The sequence below is a fragment of the Python bivittatus genome, unplaced genomic scaffold (genome assembly GCF_059951505.1).
Source record: "Python bivittatus isolate LINGU-HERP-01145 unplaced genomic scaffold, Pbiv_v1 ctg000850_np1212, whole genome shotgun sequence".
In the NCBI taxonomy this organism is placed as follows: Eukaryota; Metazoa; Chordata; class Lepidosauria; order Squamata; family Pythonidae; genus Python; species Python bivittatus.
In genome coordinates, this window is record NW_028277112.1 from 49216257 (window position 1) to 49244230 (window position 27974).

The 27974-nt window shown below is 35.7% G+C and overlaps 1 protein-coding gene and 1 long non-coding RNA gene across 4 annotated transcripts in view; both read left to right on the forward strand.

The window, feature by feature from the left end:
- CNTLN (centlein) overlaps nt 1-27974 on the forward strand; it is a 224771-nt gene that overhangs the window by 172434 nt on the left and 24363 nt on the right. For 2 of the 3 annotated variants that reach the window (XM_088129920.1, XM_088129921.1), the window contains 4 exons: nt 5918-6015; nt 7566-7692; nt 9077-9214; nt 10627-10812. In XM_088129920.1, the coding sequence (XP_087986046.1) occupies nt 5918-6015; nt 7566-7692; nt 9077-9214; nt 10627-10812 (549 nt within the window). The other variant, XM_088129922.1, reaches the window with a different exon arrangement.
- Nucleotides 10823-17310, forward strand: LOC148213832 (uncharacterized). The gene is made up of 3 exons (XR_015793709.1): nt 10823-15369; nt 15794-15932; nt 16889-17310. It is a non-coding gene; the product is annotated as an uncharacterized LOC148213832 (long non-coding RNA).

Here is a 27974-nt window from a genome sequence, read left to right on the forward strand (position 1 = left end):
TAAAATTTTTATATTCTTTTCTGGCTCTTTAAATTTTGCTACTTGTCTTGAGTATTTGTCAGAATAGGAAGGCAGGGTATAAATCAAATAAATGTAAATTAAAATCTTAAAGGTCACATTGTTAGCACCTGAAGTTGTATATATGTGGAAATGGATATACAGGTAGTCTTCACTTACAACGGTAATTGGGACCAAGAACTCCATCGGTAAGCAACACAGTCGTAAGACACAATGACTGCACTGACTTATGATGGCAATTACAGCAGTCCCAGTTGCCATTGTTAGGCAAATCCCATGCAGCCACAGTGTCCCATGGTCATGTGATCACTATTTGCAATCTCTTGCCGACTTCCTCATTGACTTTGCTTGCCGGAAGCTGGCAGTGAAGTTTGCAAATGGCAATCATGTGACTGTGGGATACTGTGATGTCATAATTGTGAGCCAGTTGCTGAACACCCAAATTGCAATGATGTGACTGCGGGGACGCTGCAGTGGCCGCAATTACAAGGACCTTCATTCAGCACCATTGTAACTTCAAATGGTCGCTGAACTAGTGTACCTTAAACGAGGACTACATGTATTGTCTGAACACTAAGCAAATGTTGATTGGGCAAAGATTGGATTGAATATTAAGATTTGATCATTCAGAAAATAGGATAAAGCTTAGATCCAGCCTTTTTTTTTCTGATAAAAATTCTGGTTTTCTGCAAAACCAACATCCATTAAAACAAGGGTTTACTGTATCCTCCAAGCTGGAAGGTTCTGTGTATTTTGAAAAGGGTAACTTTTGTGAAGCCTTCACCTATGAGGACACCTAAGCTTGTGTTTTGTGGTTAACAATATATATTTCAATGCAGTAGCAGGATGGGAGAAAATGGACTATGATCTATTGGTCATATTATGATTATTAATACTAGGTTGGATTCAGTTTAATCATATTTAGTGTAAACACATTGAAATCAATAAGATTTAAATAACAGTGTTTCTAGATGGCAGTTTTACCAGGAAAAAAGATTTGTGCAGTTTTCCATCTTTTGTTTTTTCAAAGGATTTTCTGTGTTAAAGAAAAAGATGGAAAAACACAGGAGTGTGACAAATAGAAAAAGATCCTATATAGGCACCTCCACTGTAATTTTTTTTAATCAAGTGAATCAATTGTAGAATAAGTTATTATCATTTTTTTCAAGGGCCTATTTTAGATAGATCTAAATTAGGATCCAACCCAATGGCTTTTACAGCTATATGTTGAGATAAGAATTATATACATACATACATACATTTATTTGCAACCATAGGTTTTAGAAAAATTCATTTAAAATTACAGTGATCCATATCAATTCAGTCCATCCCCTCTAGTATTTACACTAGAGTCTAGTCTTTAGGGCCCCATTGTATGTTTACAACAGAGCCGGTTGAAACTAGACTAAACCTAGCCAAAGAACTTGCTCTTCTGGATCAACAAACTCACACGTTGTCAATAAATTATACTCCCACAGAGATAAGAATTTATTTTGTATTATCATCGCTGCTAATTCCAGTAGCAATTGCTAAGTATTAAAAATATTTACATTTAACCTAAAATTTGAAATGGTCTATCCTCAGGGAAATAAATTCCTATTGTTTTGCATTGAAATTGCTAGAGCTTCAACTCTGTTGTTTTACTTTTATTTGGAATCTTATTGGATTCTAATTCTTTGCACTGTATATTTAGCATTTATCCACAAGTGCTATGGATGATGAATAGTTGGACATCTTAGTTGATTGCTCAATCTGTCCTTTATTGGTCACTGAATTTTGTTCAGTTGAGAATTTTGTACAGTTGGAAAGCAAAAGTTACATAATACAAAAAGAGAGAGAAAAGAATTAATGAATATATAGAAATTGAGATAAGTTGAGCCAGAATCAGATAAAATCCCTTATTACAGTCACTGACCAGCATCTTGTAGAACTTTGTATCAAAGATGATAAAATGCAAAGAGAGATTAAGAGGCGAAAAAAGAACTTACTAAATGAGTAATAAAAAATAATATGAATGAAGACATTACAATATTAACAAGAAAAAATAAGACTACAAAACTAGTCTTAGTAATGAACTAAAACAAAAAATATATTTACTTAATTTTAAAACACTAAAGTACTCGTCTATTAACACATAAAGTATTAGAATACCACTGAGCCAGAATACAGTATGCATGCACATATTACAGTATTAAGATGCTGGAAAAAATGAAAAGCTAACATTTAGTAATTAAATTCTGAAAATAATCATTCAAATACTAGTATTACAATGTTAAAATACTATAGAGAGAGCATTTACTGCAATTCTGTGCAGTACTGCCTTATCTGGCCGACTGCCAACTAAAGTTTGGCATTTGCCATATAATATTGGGGTCACAATCCTCAAGTAATATCTGACATAAATTAAATAGAATTTTCAGGAAGTTTGGAGAGAATCATGTTCTTATAGATGTCTCTGTAAAACATAAGTACAGTATAAAAAGATGCATGACATAGATTCCACCACTCTTATTTCACAGAATTGCTGATGAAAGAATATTGAAATATACAATGCTGAACACTGTGCAGTATTTCAAAAAAGTGAGCTTTTGATATCATCCCACTTTCTTGTGAATTAGGTCTGATTCTCAGCTATGATATTTACAGAAATTGTGTGCAATCCAACTGCCAATCTCTGTCAACGAGCCTCTATCTCAGTGTAATCTTTGCTTGTTTGCATCACATTCTTGACAGCGTTAGCAATGAAACTCCACGGTGGAGTATTTTCCTCAGGACTCCTTGATCCAAACAGGGTGGACTGCTAGTGATCTGTCAATATTAAAGGATCCAAGCTTGATCTGTGGAAGAAGTCAGCTTAGGCCAGTAGTTTAAGAATGGTTAACTAGACCCTGGTCTTTTCTTCATTAGAAGAAAAAACTCAGACTCCTATATAACAAGGAACTTGGAGGACTTTCCTCAGGAACTTAGACTGAATGACCTCCAGAACAGAAGGCAAACATGAGTTTAAAACTTATCCTTCACAGAATTATGATAACCCCGTTTTAGTTTTAGTTTAGTTTTAGTTGAACACTGGAACGTAATTCAGTGCCCCAATATTTTTTCCAAAATCAGCTTATATCCATGATATCTGTTTATGAAATCTATTCATGAAATTGATTTGCTTATCAAAACAAGTACATGGGTATATCTAGGAACTTTCTTTACATAATTAATAAAGAAAACACAAAATGAAGATGCTTTTTTTTTCAATTTCCTAACTAGGGTTATTAAGAAATCAACAGTTGTTCTATATCTGTCTGTCTGTCTGTCTGTCTGTCTGTCTGTCTGTCTGTCTGTCTGTCAGCATGTTGCCTCAAATTTTATCCAACAACTTTGGTAGAAAGAATTAAACCTATACTCTAACCCTAAAAACATAAGTACTTGATTAATTGGTTATGACACATCAAACTGTCTGGGAAACTATTTCAAACTCCTACAAAGTTAAGTATAAATAAGCCAAGATTGTACCATATTAATGGGGGTTTTTTTTCTCCCAAATTCTAGCCACACTAGAAGTGGTTTTTGAGAACAGGCTTCCTGCTTTCACATTTACCCAATCATTGCTGGAAGAGATTTGCTTCATTTCCTTTCCCATTCATAGCAGTGTTATTTTCCATAGGAAATGGTGATTTTTTTTTCATTGAACATAAGAACTTAAGTGTTGTTATAACAAGCACTGCAGTGTAACTCGTTGCAGAAGCCCACTTGAAGTAAGTGTCCATATTTACTTAAAGTATGTAAAGTCCTTTAATGGGGTGTTGGCATTTCCCCGTTAATGAATGTCAGCAGCAAAAGCAAACCTAGAAACTTCAGTGATTATTATGCCATCATTTGTTATTTTAACTAGTTTCCTATTAAATTTCATATATTTAAAGATTGGTGACGTATCTATTGGAATAATTCTGGCATCATAGTCATGCTTTGACCACATGAAAATATTTCATTCTGTTCTGAAATGTATAGTACAGTTCCTCTGTCCTGAAAAAACTATTTCTTACTCAAAGAAAGCTCCTTTTGAAGTACAACACAAGAATTATGGCTTGTATTCTTTTTGTATGTCAGAAATATAAGCTATCCATTACTCTCCATACCTTACATTAAGACTATGTTCATAAACGTTTAGACATATAGACTGGATTTTTAAAACAAAGGAAAGAAAATAGATACAGATTAAAATTCCTTCTGCGCTTTATCAAATTGCATTTGAAGTCTTTGTGAGGCAATTTGTATTGCATTATGTGTATGTTTAAAGAAGGTGATAAGCATTTTAAAGTAAATGTAAAAATGGCAACACACTGCAAGTATTCAGAATTACTGACATTTAATTTGTGGAATAGTCAATATTTTATCTTGAAGCTCTAATGAAGACTGTATAGCATTGCATAAAAACTTATATAGTATTTTAGAAACCGTATCTTACACGTAGCACTTCACATTAAAATCTATACTTGCATAGAGAAAATATTGTTACCTACAACACCCTAAGTAATGTTAATGGGAATTAAAAGCCTGCTATTCATAGAAAATATTCTTAATGTATTTTAGATTTTGATCTCTTCACTCAGCTTTGATCTATTGTATAACTTCCCAAAGACCAAACAATGATTAAAACAGGTCTATTCTTACAGTAAACTCATCTTTTTCTACGCACTGAAAACTGTGTGTTTCTGTGTGTGTGCAGGTAAGTATAGCTGGACAATGCCATTTATTCAGAACTCTTCTGAAGTGCACTTAATTTACACAATTTCATATGACCTCTTGATTGCTATTTAGCTATTGCTAACTAATAATGCAGATGATTTGAAATTACTGAATTTGTGTGTGTGTGTGAGAGAGAGAGAGAGAGAGAGATTATTCCCCCCATCCCTTGTCATAACTGACTAAAGTACATGTAATCCTTTGAGAAACTTTGCGCCTTGAGATTTTCCTGAATAGCATCTACAAAGACAGGGATTTTTTAGGACAGCAGCTTTATGTATGCTGTTTGAATTTCAACATTTGTGAGGATCCTAGTACTGTAGAAGCTTTAGAAATGTATCTTTGGAAGCAAACAGAACTCAAAGAAAGTACTATAAATGATCATGTTCAACTGTCTGTATGGAGGTGAAATGACAAGGAACAGCAGACAAACTCAGATCAAACCATTAAATCATAACTAGGAGTGCATGCCATATCAAGCCACTTTCTAAATGCTGGCTTGGCATTCTATGTGAATCCTGCCAGTGTAGTTTATATGCCATAGTTTATGAAATGAAGTATGAATCCAGCAAACTGTGGCTTATTCAATCATGCTAATTAAATAACTGTGTTAAATAAATTATAGCTTAGCACAATTTGAGATTAGTGTTTGTGTATTATAAAATCCTGAAACTGACAATAATAAGAGAAAATTTCAATCTTTTGAATGCAATCTTACAGATTTCTAATTAGGAAAAAAATTAAAGGAAGTTCAACCAAGTATGAACTTTCCCAATCTAGTGTTGGGCTACAGTTTCCATATTTACCAGCAGCATCTGAAAGCACCTGTTTGGGAGAAATCAGCCCTAGACATTTTAATCCTCAAACTCATTTTGTTAGGTATCGTAGGTAGAACTCTGGCAGAGATATTCCATTTGGAAAATAAGATGAAATTTATTTCTCTGTAGGCTAGTCTTGAATAAGTATAAAATCATCACAGTCAAACATTAGCAACCTAAGTACAAGCACATTAGAGGTATCTTTGTGCTATGCTAAAATCGAAATAGATTAAACTGTTAAATAGCAAAGTTTCAGTTTGAAACACAAGTGTGATCAGTTACAGTTCTGGGTAATCCTACATCAACACTGCTGAGACTTTAATAAAATATTTTATTCATTCTAGAATGCAAACAATGAAATCACTAAACATTCATCAGCCATTAAATCTTTGAAATATGAAGTCCAAAGAAAAGAAGAACAGATGCAGGAACTGCAAGAAAAGTAGGTTCACCTTACCTATTGGTTGTGTCTGGCTCCCCCTTGTGGCAAACATGTAATTGCTTTAACTTCATGGACCTTTTTCTGAAAGTGATCTTTCCATATTTTTTTTCCTTTGGCTTTTTATGCGTGGTTCAGATTATTTACGCTTTTAGGAGAAACGTATTAATGCATTTTTCCTTTTAAATTGCTGAGTAATTTACAGTACATAAGATGAGATATAACTGTAATAAATATATATATATTTTTAAATCAGATTCTAGTGTGGACTTGATTATATCCATGATGCAAATCTAAATGAATACCTCAGTATACTTGAAAGCAGTTTTTCAAATACAGTGATGCTTTGCCTAAGGGCTAAGAGACATGTCAAGGTTTAGATGCTTAAATTGGATTAAATGTCCAGTTTTACATTTTCTGATAAATGCAAAAAAAGCAGTTAATATTATTTATTTTTGAGTTTATTAAAATGTACATATTTGCAAATTGGTTGCTTAGTTAAATATTTAAAAAATACCAACTTGTGAGTGGAGCTACTAATAATGTTTAATATTGAGTAATAAAAATTATTTCATTAAAATGTTTCTTATTTAAAAGGCTTTAACCAAATGCATATTTTATTGATTAATGCCTTAAGGAACACCTTAGGAACCCAGCTGGAGATTGGACTTAGCATTCTGATATGCCTATGTCCTACCACTATATTACATAGTAAATACTGAATATGCTTCAGTATATTCTTGACTGCCCCCATAAGCTAGATGTGTCCATTGAAATATAAATTCTTTTCATCAGCTTTTATTCTGCTTTTTGCTTGTTCTATGTGGTGCCTTAATGATATAAAAACTAATGTATTCTGTATAAGCATCATATTGACTCATTTTATTTGGATAGCATGTTGTTGCCACAAGAAACAAGTAACAGAGCCACAAGCACAGATTTCTGTCTTATATGTCACCCAGTGAACAGTTTCTTATTTCTTTCCTACAGATTTGCTATTTAGAAGTAGTACATTTTTGGAAAGTCACATTTTCATCTTTGAAATTGGTCTATTGATTTTCCATACCACAGCTGCATTTTACTTTTGAAAACTACCTCTTATATTGATACAAAGCTTTTTACGTACTAAATAGTTCAGAATCATGACAGCCAATTCACATGGTGACACTTAAAAAAAAGTTATAATTAATTTTAATTTATATTTCCTTTCTATGCCTGCCTGTATTGAAATAGTAGTAGAATATTTTGCTTCTCCTTTGTTTATAATTATATCTTCATCACAGTATAGTTATCTGTAAATTACTGTGCATTTTTATTGTTCTGAATTGCTACTATAAAATGTGATACTTAAGATTCAGAAGCCCACAGAGTTTAAATCTACCTTTTATGCCCTTATACAAAGAGAAAACTTCAGCTAATTTCAACACTTTTCAGCTGACAAATGGCACAAAGATAAGCTATCACTGGAATTGTGCATTATAATTATTAAAAATAATGACATGCTAATAATGTTCCATAATTCTATGGATTTTTCATTTTCTCCTTATTTCAAGGATTTCTAGAATGGAGAGAGATTTAAGTATGAAAAGACAGTTAATAGAAGATTGGAGGTTGCGTATGAAAACATATCAGGAAAAGGAGAAAAGCTTTAATGAAATGTTGCAAGGTTTGGAAGGAAAGGTATTTAATGTTTAGTGTGTATTTTAAATCAAGAAATTGAATTTGACACACATGTACCTCCCATTCAGTAAATGAAATGACACACTTACACTGTTTTGAACATGCATATCCCTCTTGAAATTCCATCAGATTTATTGATTAATTATAGTAGCCATCATTATGATTACTACAGTTCCATTTGTACAGAGATAGCTCTTAAAGCAGTCAAATAACTTAATGTGAGAATTAAGTGCTTGCTGGTATTTTGGGTATGTTGTTCAGTGGGAATTTCACATATCTGATTGTTCTCTGAAAGGAAACATCAAAGAAGATTCTTCTTGCAGTGTAAGTCAAGAAGCAAACGTCATAAAGGGGGGGAAATGACCTATAACTTAGCTTTATAATAATAGTAATGTGTTATCCCTTCCTTTATTATATATTTAATTATTCAATTTTATGCTCTTCTGAAAGTTGTTTTCTCCATAAATATTTAATGCATTTTTCTGATGCTTAAACAGATTAGAAGAGAACCCACCCATTAGTATCTCTGCAATGTGTTTTATCCCTATTTTACAGCAAACAGGTCACATGTGTAGGAATCTCTTAGGCTGCAAATCATAAAATCCAGGAAACATACTTTTCAAGGCAAGCACTACTTTGATTCTTTTTAAAAGCAGGTGCTAGTTTTTAAGGTGTGAATGTAGTTTCTGCTAGCAGTCATAACGTTGTTAGTTCCAGACAAAACTATCTTGCTCTCTGTATATGAGATATCCCTTAGATGTCATCAGCCCAAGAGACAAAAGTAGTAGGGTAGGAAAAATTTCAGACAACACAAAAGTGGTACAGGATAAATTCTTAGAGGGAGGTAGTATGAAAAACCATTTTAGAGACCTATGTTACACTTTGCTGTGGAATGGTGTTTTAAGTATTAAAAATGTTGCAATTTTCTGGTTATATTGGGTTGGGGAAAAAATCAAGTGTATTATATACAAAAATATAATCTCTTTAGATATGCTTTATAAATTGATTCTGTTTTTTTATAGATTTGTTTTACAAATAACAACTAGCTATGAACTGTAGGACTGTATTATTTGTAATTTTTCTCATCAGTACTAGTATGCTAACATGCTCACAAGTTCCAGACTTTTTAAGTACTAGCATCTGGCTACTTGATTTGATAGTAAGTAAAATGTTGCAGTCACATGCCCAGTTATCTACGAATAAATCCTATGGATTTCAATGGATAGTATCCATGTTTGAACAGGAGCCAAGATAGCCTGCATTTTACTCAAAAGGTAAAAGAATTATGTAAAGTTAGATGTGTGTATTGTTTTGATAGTTTTGGTTTTTCATCTAAATGATTTTAATGCTTTCCTTAATAGTTTTTCTCTGGGTACGGTTCCAGGTAAAGGCATTAACTGATGATTGTTCAAACAAAAAAATATCCATGGATTCACTAAAGCAAAGGCTTAATGTAGTTACCAAAGAAAAGGCACAGTATGAACAGATGTATCGCAGAGCTAAAGAAGAGTTGGAGAAAAAGGTACACGATTATAGATATTATGGAAGATTAAGAAGGTGATGATGATTTATTAGATTTACACCCTGCCTTTTGGTTCAGCAGGGATACTTGTACCCAATAACAATGAGGTAAAATACAAAAAATATGAAAGAAAACACAGTTAAGAAACAATTTAAAATATATGCTAATAAAATCATTATTATAATATTTATTATCCACCTTATATTTTCTAGTGCACACTATTTTTTACAAATAAATAATTGCATGATCAATGCCTTTGCATTTTTAATTTTCCCATAGTAGCATTTCTTTTGAGTTATAATATATGGCTGTAATATCAGAAGAAATTTCTGAAGTTGAATTACGTTAATTGTAATGGAATATTGTATGCTTTTAACTAAGGTGAAATATAATTTTCTAAAAGACTGTTTTATAGTAGCACTTCCTCTCCACCCTAAATTTAATGCAGCCTTTTCAGACAAATATTTTCTATATCATTTGAGAAACCAGGAAGCAAGCCTCTGGTGAACTTTGATTTCTTCTCCCACTGTCCATTTTTGTTAGGCAAAGTGCTTAAAGAATTGACATCATGCCAGGATATTCAACATTTTGGGGTTTTCTTTTCTGTTTCTAGATATAAGCAAAAGTTTGAAAGAGATCTCAGTGTTGCACTTAATTATGCCTAACAATGCACCTAAAAAGAAAGTTTGGATAAATTCTATTGTCATAGGGTCTAATCCTATATTATATGTCTTTCTCTGGATTTTACAAATTCTCAGCCTGGAGATTCTAAGCAGTTCTGTCTGGTTGAGCACAAACCTGTCTCAGTTTCTCCTACAGCTTCAATACAGGAAGCAGCAGCTTTTTAGAGCCTAGGTACTCAAGTCTAATAAACACTCAACAGTGGACAGTTTACAAAGGAAGCAGTGTGCAGACTTGAACAAGATACGACATACAGGCACATTATTTCCCCTGAGTTTTAAACAACAGATGGTCTTAGTGTGTTTTATATCTAACTGGAAGAATGGGCAGGAAGGAAGACTATAGGAGATGGCAATGAGTGTTATAGTTAATTTTATGTAGGATCTTCTAGACGCTGTCAATTTCTTTTCAGTTCAGAAATGCTAGAAAACAGAAAAAAAGATAGAATGGCAGAAATAGAAGAAATTTGTGTACTTTCCAATGTTTAATCCCCATCTTCAATCTGCCTAAATCACAGTTTCCACATTCTCCACATGTGTTGAGAATATGATTCCCAGAATTCCCAGTCACCTGGAAAGTGCTATATGGGAAAAGTTGACATAAATTAGTGGGAATATAGACTTATTATGTATCCAACCAACTGGTAATTTGTATGACCACGTGATTTGCTTAGCAAATTCATTAGTATGCTTAGCAATTACCAATATGATTTGTGTGTGGTTTTGTTTCAGGAGCTTATGCTTGCCAATCTAGAAACTAAAATGACAGAGGCAGAATATGCCATGACTGAACTTGAAACAACTGCCTCTCAGGAGCTTCACCGCTTAGCAAGGCAAAGTGAGCAGGCACTTGAAGTGGTACAGAAAAAGTTGATCATGTCCAATGAAAAAGTGGAAGAATTCATGACCTTTGTGAAGGTTTGGCATTTTAAATATGTGTGTCCCTGTGTGTGTTTGAATATACAAGTAGTCCTTGCTGAACAACCACAATAGGGACCGGAAAATTCGTTGTTAAGTGGGGCAGTCATTAAGCAAAACACGTGACTACACCCAGTTTTGTGACTTTTTGCGGTGGTCATTAAGTGAATCACACAGTTGTTAAACAAATCACACAGTTCCCTATTGATTTTGCTTCCTGGAAGCCGGCTGGGAAGGTCACAAATGGTGATCACGTGACCCCAGGATGCTGCAACCATCGTAAGTGCGAGTTGGTTGCCAAGTGCCCAGATTGCAATCACGTAACCGCAGGGCCGCTGTGACAGTTGTAAGTGCAAGGACCTGTCATAAGTAGCTTTTAGCACTCCTGTAACTCTGAACAGTTGCTAAACAGTCATTAAGTGAGGACTGCCCCTCCCTCCCTCTCTCTCTCTCTCTATATATATATATGAATGTATATGTATATTACTTAATTAACATTCCCTGGAATATTCCATTTTTCAGCCAGAACATGCTGATCCAGCAACTATTTTGGAGGAGGAAAGACTATTGTTTTCCACATTTTGCATAAAACTTTATATATGCAGTGAGGTGTTTGGCTATTTATACCACCCAACACCTAACCTCCAAATGCCCCTTTATTCCCAAGGAGTCCAGTTGGCAGCCTTGCACACCTGTTTCATTCAGCTTGTTGGGATCGTACATGATGCCTTTTTACCATGGCTCTGATTTCACTAATGTGGATAAAATTGGTTGTGGTTCAGGCTGTAACCTAGAGATTAGGGGGAGAGTCATCAACCACTGTTTCTGGGTGTTTAACATCCTCTTTTGAATCCAAGCTGGATATTACATACACCCTTTTAATGCAATAGTTAGGGAATTCATAATGCCCTTTGAGCATATAAAGATAAATGTCCTTTGTGTCAGAGACTCAAAACTTCCCCTTGGAACAGTGGATCAAGGAGGGAATTTGGGCATATCCTGGTACTAATGAAACAATTTGCAATTGCTTGTTTGTTCATTGAAGATCCAGTTTAGGACTGCCACTGCCAAGACACTTGTGTAAGAACAACAGAACCTGAGTTTGGCGGGGGGGGGAGGGTAATGACATTATTCAAGGAATAAGGTATAATTGAGTCAGTTTAAGAACCACTGTCTTGGATGTTTTAAATGTTGTGATTACATAATTCAAAAACTATTCTAATTATGCTTATATTTATCTTTGGAGACTCCCAATTTTCTTATAGCAGTATTTGCATTTACAAAAATGTCTGTGTTGTTGAAGAACAATCCTCCTTCCTCCACCTTTTTTATTCCATTGTGTCAATTTTTGCATAATCACTGATTTATTTAATTACAATACATTATCTTGCTCTTGTTTTCAAATAACTTTATTTATCCCCAGATACATAATCATAAAATGAAATCTGATTGTAAATTTTACATATATCATCATATTATAATATAGATTACATTGTAGGCAAATGAATGGTAGACATTGAAATTATCTCTACTGGCTATATTCTTAAAAGGGCAAGTTATTATCTATCCATGTGATGCTATTCAAGATGTATGCTTAATTCAATTTATTGAACTAAATTTAGTTAAATACTTTTTGTTATTTGGATAGTAAAGGAGAGTTATTTTGTTGCTGCTATTTGTGAAACAGCTGGGAGTCAGATCTCTGGGTGACTTGCTCTCTGCCATTATACTGATACCAATCTCTGTCCTTTGTTGATCTAAAAGACTCAGCAGAAAGGGAGATAAAAGCAAACGTAAGCACTACAAAACAGTGCTGCGCTCTTGCTCTCTCTCTCTCTCATGGCCTCAAGAGTGAGGAAAGGGGCTTTCAGCTGGAGTTGTATCTAGATACTTCTGAAGATGATTGGCTGTTGGTTCCTCTTCCTCTGTAATTTAGCTAAAGAGAGATTTTCTGAGCAGCAAGATAAGAGATTCCACTTGGTGAGTCAACATTCTTTCTGGTTTAAAAAGGAAAAAAGGGGGGTTTCAAAGATTTAAAAACTTTTCACAAAAAGCTTAACAAGGAGTGGATGTAAGAAAGTTTAAAATGAATAAAGGGGATAGTAATTTTGAAAGATTATTTTTGGATGAAAGTGCTTTTGAACAAATTGGAATTAAAGTAGACAAACAGACCAGACCTTCATGGAAATGTTTTTTGTTTACTACTAAAGAGGCAGACAATTGGTGGATTTTATGAAACAAAAGATAAAGATGATGAGCCAGACTGTGATGCTGACTGTAACTATAGAGACGTTGACTGTGATGCTAACTGTAACTACGGAAGGCCATTTGAGACAAAACAGGAAAAAAAGGGGAAGCTTGCCTTTTACTCTTTCTCTTCAAATGAAACACTTCCATTTTTGGATTATAATATTACAATGGCAACCACCAGAAAAACAGCAGAGGGGAGAAGAGGATAGCTAGAGCAACCTGCAGAGAGAGGAATTACACCGGAGTTGCTTCAGAAAATGTTTGAGGAATTGGGCAGTAAGTTAGCTAAATCACTCGATACTAAATTAACTAAATCAGGTGATACTAAATTGATAGCTTTTGAAAAAAAAAAAAAGGATGAAAAACTTGTAAAGATGAAAGAGGAGATGAAAGAAGATGTTAAGAAGATGGAAAGCTCTGTAAAACAAGTGACTGGAAATGTTAAATAAATTAATGACAAAGTGGAAATTCTGGAGAGTAAGACAGAAGTTATAGACAGTGAGCTGGAAAGAGACTTGGATAATTTGGCACTACTGGAACAGAAATAGAAGGAATTTTGTTTCATATTTAGAGCAATACCAGAGGATTCTTTTGAAGATATTAGAGAAAAGGTTATTAAAGCTTTAGCAATTTTTTTGGAATGGGATAAGGAGGATATAGAGGAGAAACTGATAAAGTATATAGAATAAATACAAGATTTGTGAGAATGTTGCAAGGGATGTCTTGGTCCACTTTGTCAGGAAGAAGACGAGATAAAGTTTTGCAGCAGCATTTTAATACAGGACTGAAGATTGATAATACAGATGTAATTGTTCTTAAAGAAATTCCTGTTAGCATTTTGCATAAGAGAAAAGAGTATTCTTTTTTGACTGATAGATTAAAACAGAAAAAGATTTAATTTTGGTGGAACAAATTGGAAGGTATGATTTTTACTTTTAAACAGTAGAGGTTTTGACTGAATTCTGTCCAGGAGGCAAGGGGATTTCTAGAAAAATTTAGCCAGGTGATCAGCTAGTCAGTAGAAAAAATAAGCAGGGCTCCCCATAGATCAAGGCAATATCTAGTAACAAAGGGCTAAATGAAGTCCATAGGATCTGTGTTGCCCATTAATTGGGCTTTTATGTTGTTGTAACTTTGTATTGTGAAAAATGTTTTGAAACTGAAACAGCTGATTTGATTTTGTAGAGGGCTGTCCCAACTTTTCCAAAAGTGTTATGAGCTGCAAAATCCCATTTTGAACTCAAAACAGAGCTGTTTCATGCTTGAGACACTTCAAGCCCATTTTGGACTTGAAACAACTTTCAGACTTGAAGAATGGTATTTTTAGCTTAAAACGTTTCAAATTCAAAATGGTTTAGCCAGTGCTAGTTTATATCTTACATTGCATTTCCTTCTGAACTTATTTTGCAGAAGATAATATTTCTTGCATCTGAAAAAAATGAAATCTATACAAGCTTTGTTACAATAAATTGCAAGTCTTTAAAGTATCACGGCATTTGTTTCCATTGTTTCTTATCCTGTGGAGAGCATCCAAGCCAGTTTACATGTGTCATTGGTTTAGATCTTCTACATCAGGGGTGTCCAGCCTGTGGGCCACACGTGGCCCAGGATGGCTATGAATGCAGCCCAGCACAAAATCGTAAACTTACTAAAAACATTATGATTTTTTTGCGATTTTTTTTGTAACTCAGTTGCGCTGTTCTCAAGCATGAACTTTGTAGACGACAACGTGGTGTCGCAGTGTCACGTAAAATAAACGTACGTATACTCTCGCTATTTGTACGCATGTGTGGCTTTAGTTTTATGATGGTGCTTGGCTTCCAATGTGTTATCTTCCAAGTGCAGACAGTAGAATTGATACCATCAGATGTTATATGTGCTCGTGGTGACTTGGCAAGTGAAATGCAGCGATTATCAATATTTCAACCTATCATTGAAAACGATAGACGTTTAATGTTATTTAGAACATAGGTAAGCATTCTTATTTGATTATTAAGGGTACTTCTACACCTCGGCCACGCCTCATGCATTGCCCGCCACGCTTTACCTATGCAATTGGGCCTCTACCTCACGTTGCATCGGCAGCCAAGATGTGGGAGGGCCTAAACCTTGCTCTCTATTTTCCTGTCAATTAATTTTCATAATAAAAGTAAATATAGTCCCTTATTTATTATTATTTTTTTAATCCCAGCATGGCTTCTACAATGTCTCAAAAGAAAACAGAACCCAAAAAAAGAAAAATTACTGATGAAGGAAGATTGTTCAACGAAAAGTGGACAGATGACTACTTTTTTGTCGAGACAAGTAGTAAGGCACTCTGCTTAATTTGTAGGGAATTTGTGCAAGTTTTCAAACATTATAGTTTGAAAAGGCATTATATGCAAAAACATGCTGCCAAATTCAATGCATGTCAAGGATTGTGTCATAAGGACAAACTGAATTGAAAGAATTGGACAGGAATTGAAAACTGAAAAAAAGTCTGAAAACTGAAAAAAAGTTTTCAGTCTGAAAACTGAAAAAAAGTCTGTCTTCTCAACAAGTTTTTTTTAAAAACATTACAACTCAGACAGATTCTATTGTAAAAACTAGTTATGTGGTAGCATATTTAATAGCAAAAAAATCAAAACCAAATACTGATGGTGAGTTTATTAAGCAATGTATGAAAAGCGTGGCAGATATAATTTGCCCTGAAAAAAAGGGGGATATTTCTAAAATTGGTTTGTCTCACCAGATGGATTGAATTGAAGAAATTGGAAAATCTATGGAAAGAAGTTTGGAGAGTAGAGCTGCTAATTCTAAATTTTATGCTTTGGCGATGGATGACAGCACTGATGCTACAAATACAGCTCAACTTGCTATTTTTATTAGAGGTATTGATGACAAATATAATGTCACTGAAGAAATGGCTTCTTTAGTGCCATTAAAAGACACAACTAAATCAAAAGATTTATACGAAGCAGTAAAAAATACATTAAAGCAATTTTCTTTGTCTATTGTCAACATATCTGGTATAGTTACTGATGGTAATGGTAGGCAATGGTAGGTAAAAGAGGGATTTGTAAAATTAATAGAGGATGATGCAATTGCCGCCCAAAACTCACATTGATGAAGTATCATTGCATAGTACATCAAGAAAATTTACGTGCAAAAGCTTTAAAAATGGATAACGTCATGCAAATCGTCATCAAGACTGAATTTAATAAGGGCCAAGGGATTAAATCATCGCCAATTCCAGGAATTCCTGAAAAGTGTTGATGCTGACTATGGTGACATCATTTACTTTTCGGAAGTAAGATGGCTAAGTTGAGGCCAAGTGTTGAAAAGATTTTATGATTTGCAACATGTTATCAAGTCGTTGATGGTATCAAAAGCAAAATTTGTGCCAGGACTTGACAATGAAAACTGGCTTACAGATTTAGCATTTTTAGTGGATTTAACCGCTCATTTTAATGAGTTAAACATGCGTCTTCAAGGTGAAAACCAACTTATCATTACAATGTTTCAAACCATAACAGCGTTCCAAATGAAACTGAAATTATGGCAAGCTCAAATTAAGGCAAACAATTTTATGCATTTCGACACATTGGCTGAACACAGTCCTGTGAACAGCGAAAAATATGCAGCCTTGCTTTTCGATCTGATACAAGAATTTGAAAACAGATTTCAAGATTTCGGGGAAAATAATCAATATTTTGGTATATTGCGACTCCATTTTTAGTCAACATAAATATGTTACCGGCAATTTTCAAATGGAATGCATAGAGCTGCAATCTGACATTCAACTTAAAGAGAAATTTGATCATGTCTCTTTACTGGACTTTTATAGGTCCTGTCTTCCCAGAAACAAATATCCCTCGCTTCACAATCACGGCTTATTCATGTCATCACTTTTTGGTAGCACCTACATTTGTGAGCAACCTTTTCAAGAATGAAGCACACTAAGAGTGAAATTAGAACCAAAATATCTGATGAACACCTTGAGAACTCACTGAGAATTGCAACTACTTCCATCGAACCAGATATCGATGAATGTTTCTCAAATACAATGTCAAATATCCCATTAGTTTAATGTTGCCCTCTTTTCTTTTACTTTTATAATAAATATAAAAAAAAATCAATGAAGTTTTATTACTTAGCTTTGTTCATTTTCTATATTAGTGATCGCAAACTTGGGACCTGCTGGACGATTTTAAGACTCTCCGAACGGGGCGCCGCATAATTAGGATTATTATGTGAGGACTTTTTGCTTACCTGTGGTGGCAGATATCACAAAAATTATGCACAGACCTTTTTTTTGCTCATCAGCTTTCGTTAGTGTTTGTGTATTTAATGTGTGGCCCAAGACAATTCTTCTTCTTCCAATGTGGCCAAGAGAAGCCAAAAGGTTGGACACCCCTATTCTATATAGTTAAAAAAATATGAAATGATGGGCTGTGTTTCATGTTATGTAGTAGAACAATGAAGAAAACTAAGACCTGCAGCAAGATGTTGCAACATGGAGCATACTCATTTACAATGGCCCATCTTTTTTTCAGTATACTATACAGTACTCCATTCTATGAGAATCTTGAGAACTGATGTATGCAAATAACATCTTCACTGCACTAATCACTACAACCCTGAGATCTTGCACATATCTCACATTTTACCAGTGTATGTGATATTGGGGGAGAGGGGAGCGCTCCAAGGTTTTTCATGTGTCATTTACATAAATTGTACCTCATTTGCCATTTGACTGACTGGTCAGCCAGTTTCAGTCTTTTGGAGCTTTTCACAATCACCCTAAATAGTTTGGCAACATCTTCAAACCTGGCCTGTTCACTACTTACCCCTAAATCACCAATTCATATGTTTTGAGCAGCTGGAAGAATTCCCACATTCTACCCAGGCATCATGTATTAATCTTCCCTAAAACATATACAGTTCTAAGCCTCATGTTACAAAATGATCAGTATTTCATAGCATAATTTTGGTAAAAGCTGTTAATCTGTCGCTCCTAATAGATAAATTGGAGGAAAATAAAGATGCAGTCTGAAAGTCAAATATTGATGATGATCAGAGCAGTTGCTATTGACATTCCCCAAGTTGCTAAATATTTATGTATGAAAGGTCCTCTAAAATCCTCCCTCCTTTTTTCCCACAGAATGTTACTGAAAAACTGAAAATCTTTCTAAGATTTCAGTGAGTGCATAAAATAAACCAGGGTAAAACCCTACTTATATATTTACAAAAGCCACACAAGGGAATTAAATTAGCACAGCTAGTATTCTTTCTATTCATACCACCTTTATTTAAATACATTCTGTATTTAAATGTATTCTTTGCTCACTATCAGGATGCCTATACTTGTGTGCTTTCCTCCTTAGGCTTTTTTTTCACTTTGCTTGTGACTGTCCATCTTCTCTCCTTATACAGTAAATGCTAAATATTCAGTTGAAGCTGTTCAAAGGAATGACTCAGACCAGCCTTTGCCCATGCTGGCTGGGAATTCTAGAGACTGTACTTCCAGTACATCTGGAAGGCACTAGGTTTTGGAAGGTTGACTTAGAGAGGCTTCACATACTTCAATGTACACGTGTATTAATGCTGTGTTGTATGGTTGACACATACACACACACACGAGGGGAGGGTGCATGTGTGTGCACTTTAGCTATCCCTTTTCTTTGCACTGTTCTTATTGCTTATTTTTGCTGTGCAGTAATTACGCACAATGTACCTGACCATCTTTCCCCACTCCCCAAGTGACTTTTCCCAACTTACTGGATAAGGAGTTGTCCAGAGAGCTTCCATCTTTTCTTTTTCTTTCGTTTGACTAATCTCTTCCTTTCAATATTGTCCTATCAAGCCTTCAAATCTTCAGCTTTGAGTTATTTTTAAGCACTGTTTATCTGCAAGAAACCTGTACACATCTCAGTTACATCTTCATAAGAAGGAAAGTTAGAAATTGTTGAAGGGAATGAAAAACAAGCCCTTGAAACAAAAAATGGAATGCCTATTGAATCAGTTTTGATAGTGTTTATAATTAAAGATTAATGAAATATTAATTGTACTAATAAAGTTTACTAATTGATTGGCATAATGAAAGTAAAATGAATTTCTGAACTTTATTCAAAGTTGCATAGGCAGATTTTTGCTTATCTCTGTGTGTGTGTGTGTGTGTGTGTGTGTGTGTGTAGTATCCCTAGTACGTATCCTTCCTGTCTCTAAGTCTTCTCCAGAAAAGATTTTGAAGTACACAAGAGCTAAAAAGTGGAAGGGAAATCTGTCTATTCCATTAGTAGTTTTTATTTTAATGCCAGATATCACTGAATGCAAGCTCTTATTTGTAGCTTTTGTAAGATTTCAGGAAACTGGAGGCCTCTGTATCAGTATCTAATAATATTAGACATTGAAGAGTATAGCACAGTTACTAAAAATCCCAAATGGCTTCTACTTTAATTATCAAGCTAAAGAGTTTTAGAGATGCAGATCTGTGTTTAACTCCTTTTCTAACTCTGGATTATGCAGAATTCTGTGAGTAATATCATTAAAAAGAATAGCAATTATTAATAACTGAGATTGTCTGACTTCTGGAGATAGTTAGATGCTCCAGCATGATTTGTCTGGAAATGTCATTTCTATTTTTAATAGGAAATATTTCAAGGTGAAGATAGAACAGTGTGGCTTATTTAATTTCAAATATATATATGTATTTGGGGGAAAATCCTATAAAATCCATTTGCATTCACTTTTAAGCAATGAGTTAGTTTATCATAAGAGCCAGTTTGGTGTAGTGGTTAAGGCATCAAGCTAGAAACTGGGAGACCATGAGTTCTAGTCTTGCCTTAGGCACAAAGCCAGCTGGATGACCATGGGCCAGTCACACTCTCTAGGAAGGAGGCAATGGCAAACCACTTCTGAAAAACCTTCCCAACAAAACTCCAGGGACTAATTCAAGCGGTCTCCAGGAGTCAAAAACTGACTTGAAGACAATAATAATAATAACAATAACAACAACAGCAACAACAACAACAATATCTAGAGTACTACTTGAAGACTATCGGCATTGACAAAATCACCATCAGTCAATTGCAAAAGGCAGCTTTACTTGGAACAGCTTATATCCTGGGACGATACCTTTAACACCATCAGACAAAAAACATCTGCCTATCCCAGGTCCTTGGGAAAGACTCAGTAGGTAGATAAAAATGCCAAATCCAATCTAAACATCTGGCTGACTGTGTGACCAATAATTTATCATAGACAGACATTTATAAACTAGTAAAGAATATTGAATATTTTAAAATGTAAACACTTTCCTCATTTAGAAATCTATGTTAAAAGGATCATCCAATCCTTTTTCTCCATGCTGCTGGAAAATCTCGCTGCTTTTTTTTTTAAGAAGCTTTACTGAATATTCTACTCACTAGCTTCCTTGGGAGTAAAATAAGCACCAAGGCTTTTTATTAAGAAACAGTAGATGGCTCTGATTAAATTAATTCTCTATCAGGATCACTCTTCATATGGGATTTAGGCAAATTGAATCAGAGGTCTGGATGGTGACACTGAATATCTATTAGACTGTAAACATAATAATACGCTTTGAATTGTAATGATTGAAGTGTGGTTGACTGAATTCTTATTTCTTAGGGTTAACGTGGTAAGTGATGCATACAGTCCATCAAAAGTTGCATATAATGTGGACATTGAACTAACTGTAGAACATTATTGATGAAGAAAAAGTCTGCTGCTCTAGAAATTATTCTCTGTGATTCAGATTCCAGGAGACCTTTACTTTATGTTCATACACAATACAAATTATTTTTTTAGAAATCACAAAATGGTAAATTACAGTGTGGGTAGTTTTAAAAATCTGTTAGCTTACATTTAAATATGTAAGAATATATCTTAAATTATTGATAATTACAATCAAATGATTAAAGGCAGCATATTTTCAGTTACTGCTCATGTAATCTTTATGAGGTCCATTGGCCTGATTCATCTATAAAAATGCTTAATTCAAAAGAACTGAAGAATTAACAGTCTGCTGATCCAGAATTAGTGTACTAAAATTTCTTACTCTAGATCTTGAAATATTCCTTCAGTATATTAAGTTGTGGAGTTTTCATTTTATATTTGAGTTATAATAAATAAACTATATTGTTACATTCTGTGACAAGGAGAGCCAGTTTGGTGTAATTGTTAAGGCACCAAGGTAGGAACCAGGAGACTGTGAGTTCTAGTCCTATCTTAGATGCAAAGCCAGCTGGGTGACTGTGATGGAAAGCATGAGTAGGGAGGATTCTGGAATGGAGCTTCAAGGTTCCAGGGGAGGGGGAGAGACGTTCCGAGGAAACCACCTCCTCAGCCCCCTACTGGACTGTGTGAAAGTCAAGAAGAAGAGACTGGCCCCTCCCTAAGGGCATCATAGTTACAGTTGCTGTGCCATCTGACCCACAGCGGCCTGTAAATTATTGATCCGGGCATCTACCTGTTGTTGATGCTGTAATAATACCGCAGCCAGAGGCTGTGGTGTTAAATTAGCTCCCTGGGGATCCATTGCCATGCTTAAAAATTCCTCCCTCCTGATGGGAATAGCAGTCTGGCAAGACTGATGTCAGGTTCAGACCAAGAATCACATGAGACAGTCCAGAAACCAGCTCAGCCTCCTTATTAGCTTGCACCTAAGAGATAAAATCTCACCAGACTAACTCTGATGCCCCAATGACAGCAACTGTAACCATGATGCCCTTAGGGAGGGGCCAGTCTCCTCCTCTTGACTTTCACACAGTCCATCTGGGGGCTGAGGAGATGCTTCCCTTGGACTGTCTCTCCCCTTCCCTGGAACCTTGAAGGTCCATTCCAGAATCCTCCCCGCTCATGCTTTCCATCACCTTTGGGCCAGTCACTCTCTTTCAGCCCTAGGAGGCAGGCAATGGCAAGCCACTTCTGAAAATTTTGCCGAGAAAACTGCAGGGACTTGTCCAGGCGGTGTCGAGGAGTCAACACTAACTTGAAGGCACAAAAAATAAAAAAATAAAAATGACAAGACAGGATATTTTTGTTGTTGTTATAAAATGATTGCTTTTTTTAAAAAAGGGACTGTGTTGCGTGACAGAATCCAAAGTTAGCGTATAAGCAGCAGGACACAAGCTTTATCTGTTAAAACCTTTGATATATTCCCCAGAACTGTAATTTATTTTATTTAATTAGAATATTAGTTTGCTGCCCACTCCTGTACAGTAATGTCTCAGAGCTGCTCACAGAAATACAATCAAAAGACAAGCACAATTTAAAATCAATCTTAAAACATGATTAAAACAATAAAATAGTAGGGTCTGAGTAACCAATTATGTTTTGAGTCCCCTCCTAAACTATAGGCTTGCTTCAACTCCACTAGCAGTTTGTTCCACAACATGGGTCCCACCATAGAAAAAAAGATTTAACTGTAGATATCAAATATATTTGAGGTGGGATTTGCAAAAAAATACTTCATTGGTGAACTTGAGCAGGGGGCAGACTGAATGGCAGTTATAGTCCTACAAATAACATAGTTGTAAACCATGTAAGATTTTAAACACTGTGAGTACCTTGAATAGGATCATTAGGCAGTTAGTGAAATTGTTTCAACACAAGAGCGATGTGGGCATTTGGGAGGCATAATCTGCCACTCATGCTGCCATATTCTGGGCCTTCTCCAAAGGGTGCCTTACAAAGAGTTTATTACAGCAGTTCAACTTCGAAGTAATCAGTGCATAAATCACCAAAGCCAAATCTGCTCAAGTAGAGATGTAGGTTTATTACCTGAAATTGATAAGAGGTCTCCATATATTGATGCTATGCAACTGTTGGATCTAGGAAGACCCACAAACATGAAACCCAATCCTTAAATGGGAATGCAACCCCATCTAGAATAGGCATTTCTCCAGAATCCTGAATTCCAGTTCTCAGAATTGGTAACAACTTAATCTCATCTACACTGAATTTGTTTCAGGCCCTTATAAACTGAAGACATTCAGAGATCTCCACTGAGAACAAATGTTATGTAGTAGTTAAGGAGTTAGGTGAGGTGATCTAGATTTTAGTCTACAGGTAGTCCTTGGGCTACAATGGCAATTGGGCCAGGAGTGCTGTCGCTAAGTGATGCAGTCGTAAAGCGTGACATTACGTGGCTGCATTGCTTAGTGATGGCAATCCCAGTTCCCGTCATAACCCCAGAACCGTGCGGGTCATTAAGCAGGAAGCGGCGAGAATCCCAGGTGTGTGGTGGTGCTGTGGGCAGGCACAAGGGAGAGTGGGTGGGCCCATAGGGAGTGCGGGCAGGCACCTGGGAGTGCGGGCAGGCCTGCAGGGGCTGCAGGCAGGCAGGGGATTGCTGCAGGCGGGCAGGCACTAGAGAATGGGCAGGTAGGGGGGGTGCTATGGAGTATGAGATCCCTGGGATCTCGTACTCCATACTGGGGCTTCTTGGGAGAAAAAGCAGGAGCGACTTATGGGAGGAACTTGCAGCCTTCTCTGTCAGCTTCCCCATTGACTTTGCTTGTGGGAAGCTGCCAGAAAAGGTCACAATTAGCGATCACGTGACCATGGGGACAGTACAATGGCTGCAACTTCACAGAACAATCGTAAGTCCCCCTTGTTCAGTGCTGTTGTAATTTTGAACAGTTGCTGAACAAGTGGTCGTAACTCAAGGACTACCTGTACCCTCAGCCACAGTAGCCCAATGAGTGACACTGGGCCAGTTTCTCTCAGCCAACTCTATCTCACAGGGATGTTGTTGAAAAAAAATAGGAGAAGGCAGTGTTCTATATTCTACCATTAGCTCCTAACTGAAAGAGAGGGAAAAAATAAATAAGCACTCTTGGAGACTTCCACTCCTGAGCAAGAAAGGAAAAGTATAGTTGAGTATTTTCAGCATTTTAATGACATCTAGATCCAAACTTGTGAATTATCCTTCTCCTTGGCTTCATATAGATGTGAAATAACATGAAATGAAAAATAAAACCTGGCATGATCCCACAGGATAATTCCCAGGGGATCAAGCAAAAGTCGCCCAATATCATTTTTTGGCAGTACCCAAGGAAACGGGTGGAACCATTGCAAAGCAGCACTTGAAACCCCAGTTCCCCAAGCACTCCAACAAGGTACTATGGTCTGCAGTGTCAAAACCCACCAAAAAATGCAGGAATAATATGGTAGAAGGGGGATTACGTGCATGATGTGTATCTAATTAAAGTATATTTCATTAATACATATGCATTTGTTTTTCTCCTAATTCTGCTCACTTTGGGGAGTCTGGTCCTGGACAAACTATTCAAAGAACTAGTGTGACACTTGGTCCAAAAAGGAAGGCACATTCCTAACATAAGGAAAATGACTCATCAGAGTAATGGAAATTATATGCAAAAGTCTGTCAATTAAGAAGAAACATAAACTTAATCAGGACTCTAGAGACGAGGTTTTAAAAAGGTCTGCTGCATGAGAACAAAAATGCAACCTTCTGTTCTCCAGGTGGCCAAGCAGACGCCTATCATGAACTCAGAGCAGAATAGGAGGATAGTAGCATCTCTCTGCTTGTTCCTTCACATCAGGCTCTCCACCACACCCTAAAGTCCCCCTCCAACCAGTCACTTCTAACTCAGAACCAATCATCATATACCAGGGTGCATCTGTGTGAAGTTAAGGTTTTGTTTCTTTTTTGTTTGGTCCATACCATTTTGCATTTGCTTACATTGAAGGATACTTACTGTTTTAATGCCCATTTCCTTTCTACATTTGGAAGGACCCTTTTGGAGCTCTTCACTATCTTTTGCTTATTTAATTTCCTATCCCACTCTCCTGCTCATCCCTAACTACAAATCATTTCTGAACCAATTTTAAAGGAGTGTGACCAATACAAATCTTTTGAAAGAGCACCCACTGCTTGCATGTGTCCATTGCACAAACAACTGATTCTTCCTCATCTTAAAACAGTTCCCCACTGCATGAGGACCACTCCTCTTATTGCATGTTTGTGCAAGAGTCTTTCTTGAGAGACTTTGCCAAAAGCCTTTTGGAAATCCAAGTAAATGCCTAACAGATGATCTCTGTCCATCTGTTGTTGACACTTTCAAAGAACTTTCAAAGGTTAGTAAGGCAGATCTTACCTTGTTCTTGTTCAGTAAAATTGACCTTCTGTCTGCATGATACTTTTATCTTCAGTAATGTTTTCCCCCAACTGACCCAGAACAGACATCTAATTTACTAATCTAAAATTCCTAATCCCCCTGGACCTTACTGTAAAAATAGCTTTTTCTCTAGTGCATATTAATATGTTTTTGCAAGATCAGCTTTTTTGGCATTTAAATTCCTTTATGAACTATCTGGACTTGTAAACTATCTGGACCTAGCCACGTGTTTGTTTTCAAATTATCAGTAAGATCACTACTGTTTGCTTCTGCTCCTCCTATTACCTTCCTGAAAATATCAGTTTAATTAAAACTGTCCTCTTTCCTTTTCCTTTTCCTTTTCCTTTCCTTTCAGTAGCAGTCACTCTTTTTTGATTGGGTAGAAGGTTCAGTAAGGGAATGAAAATATTGCATAACAATTTAAAATGTATTGTTATGCAATGTATTTTCATTTCCTCACTGAATGAATAGAGTTGTCAATTAGTTTGTTATCAGTCCTGGGAAAACTTTATGCAAGACTTTTAAATGAAAAATTAACCCTTTATCTTGAAGAACACCTCATTTTAACAAGTACTCACTGCTTTTAGAAAAGGCAGCTCAACAATTGATCAGTTTTATATTAGTTTACTATTTTTTCCTGAAAGGCAAATTATTTGCATTTTTAATAGGTTTTAAGGCCACTTTTTATTCTGTTAATAGAACCAAACTCTGGGCTAAATTAGAAAAGTTGGTCCCTGACAGACGTCTCACATACTTAACACAGGCACTATATCAAGATAGTATAATGCAAGTTAGATGCAACAGAAAAGGTTTACTTATAGGTGATATATCAGTGAATAAGGGTGTAAGACAAGGTTGTATTCTGGCCCCTACACTATTTAACATCTGTGTCAATGATCTGGAGACTATATTACTTCAGGTTGATGGCCGTTGTGCATCATTAGCCAAAAGGAAAATGTGTGTTTTGTAATATGCGGATGACACTGTTCTTTTTTCACGTACTAGATTGGGTTTGAAACACCTACTTTAGGCGCTAGTTAAGTATTCCAAACAAATCAATTACAAATCAAGTATGATAAAACTAAAATTTTGATTTTTGGAAAAAAAAAAAGTTAAAAAGTACATCTGGAAAATTCAAGATCACGTGATAATACAAGTAGAGAATTTTAGTTATTTGGGCATTTTATTTAATCATGCTCTATCCTGGCAATATTATTGCAAGGCAATACTTCCAAAAGCAAAATCTACTATGATGGCCTTGCTTCAATATTTTTATTCAAAAGGAGGAAGATTTGTTCTTGCAGCAACACAAGTTTTTAATGCAAAAATTGCATCTCAAATTTTATATGGAGCTCTAATTTGGATTACATTTGCCAATAATAACATAGCCCAACTGCAGGCGACTTTTTAAAGATCTCTTTTAAATGTTCCACGTTGTGTTCCAAATTCTGTTGTTTTTCTGGAAACTGGGCAATGCTCTTTGAAAACAAAGGCTTGGCTAAGCACTATTAAGTTTTGGTTGCAAATATATATCTTTAAAAACAAGAAATGATTGCTTCATGAGATCCCAAATGAATATTTTGTAGATATGTGGTTTAAACAGGTGACCCAAAAGATTAGTTGGATTGGCATTGATCCTGATTATTTATTTTCCAGGGTTATAACGTCAGCATTTCATTGTATTAAGCAAAGATTATGAGATAATTCAGTACAGAAATTAATAGCTAAAACCAAAGTTTCATGTTCACCTGTAACTTTTGGAATTAATTACAGATATACTTTTCAGCTCCCTAAATATCTGAATAGTTTACATTTAAGTAAATGCAGAATAGACTTTTCAAAAGCCAGATTAAATGTGTTGCCATCAAATATGCTATATGGTAGATTTCAAAAAATCCCCATCTCTCAAAGATTTCGTCCCTGTAATGGTACTGATCTTGAAAGGGTAGATCATATTTTATTGTATTGTGAATTTTATAAGAACCTTCAGCAGGAAGTTTTGTGGCCTATTTTAAAATCAAAACCAGGGAGTTACTTCTGAGTATGTTAACATTTTACTTGCAGATGAAAATCCTAAAATTACAGAGGCAACAGCCAGATTTTTAACTATGGCTATAAAAACAAGGTTTTTAGTAACACATCAATGAGTTGGGGTTTTAAGTATATTATGTAATATTTATTAAATATTTTACTTGTTAAATTGTTTTATCTAATGCCAAATGTTAGATTATATTTGTAACTTGCTATTTGGGCCTTTTGGCCACAAATAAATTGATTGATGGATTGAATAGCGTTATCAGAGAAGGGAGCAGACATGGAAACGGAAAAAAGGAGATCATGTTAGAATGTTGTTACAGAGAGAAGCTATATACAGACAGTCCCCTCCTTATGAACTTTTAAGTTGCGAACCTTCACTGAAACGAACAAGATGGTGTTGGGAGAAGGTAGGAAACTAACCTTTTCCCATGTTCTCCGGACTTCTGGGAGGTTGGAGGTTTGTGTTGGAGTCGGAGTTCCCAGAAAGGGTTAGTTTACACGGCACGCTCCATTGCTGGGTGAGGCAGGAAAGACAGTGGTGGCTCCCTGAGCAATGGGGGAAGGCAGTGCAGGAGCCACTGCCTCCTCTTCTGCCTCACCCAGTGATGGAGCATGTGCACCCCACCATCTCGTTCCTTTGCCCAGGGAACCACTGCCACCTCTTCTGTCTCATCCAGTGGAGCGCACCACACCCTACTGGCTCATCCCACTGCGCTCTCCACAGTCTGC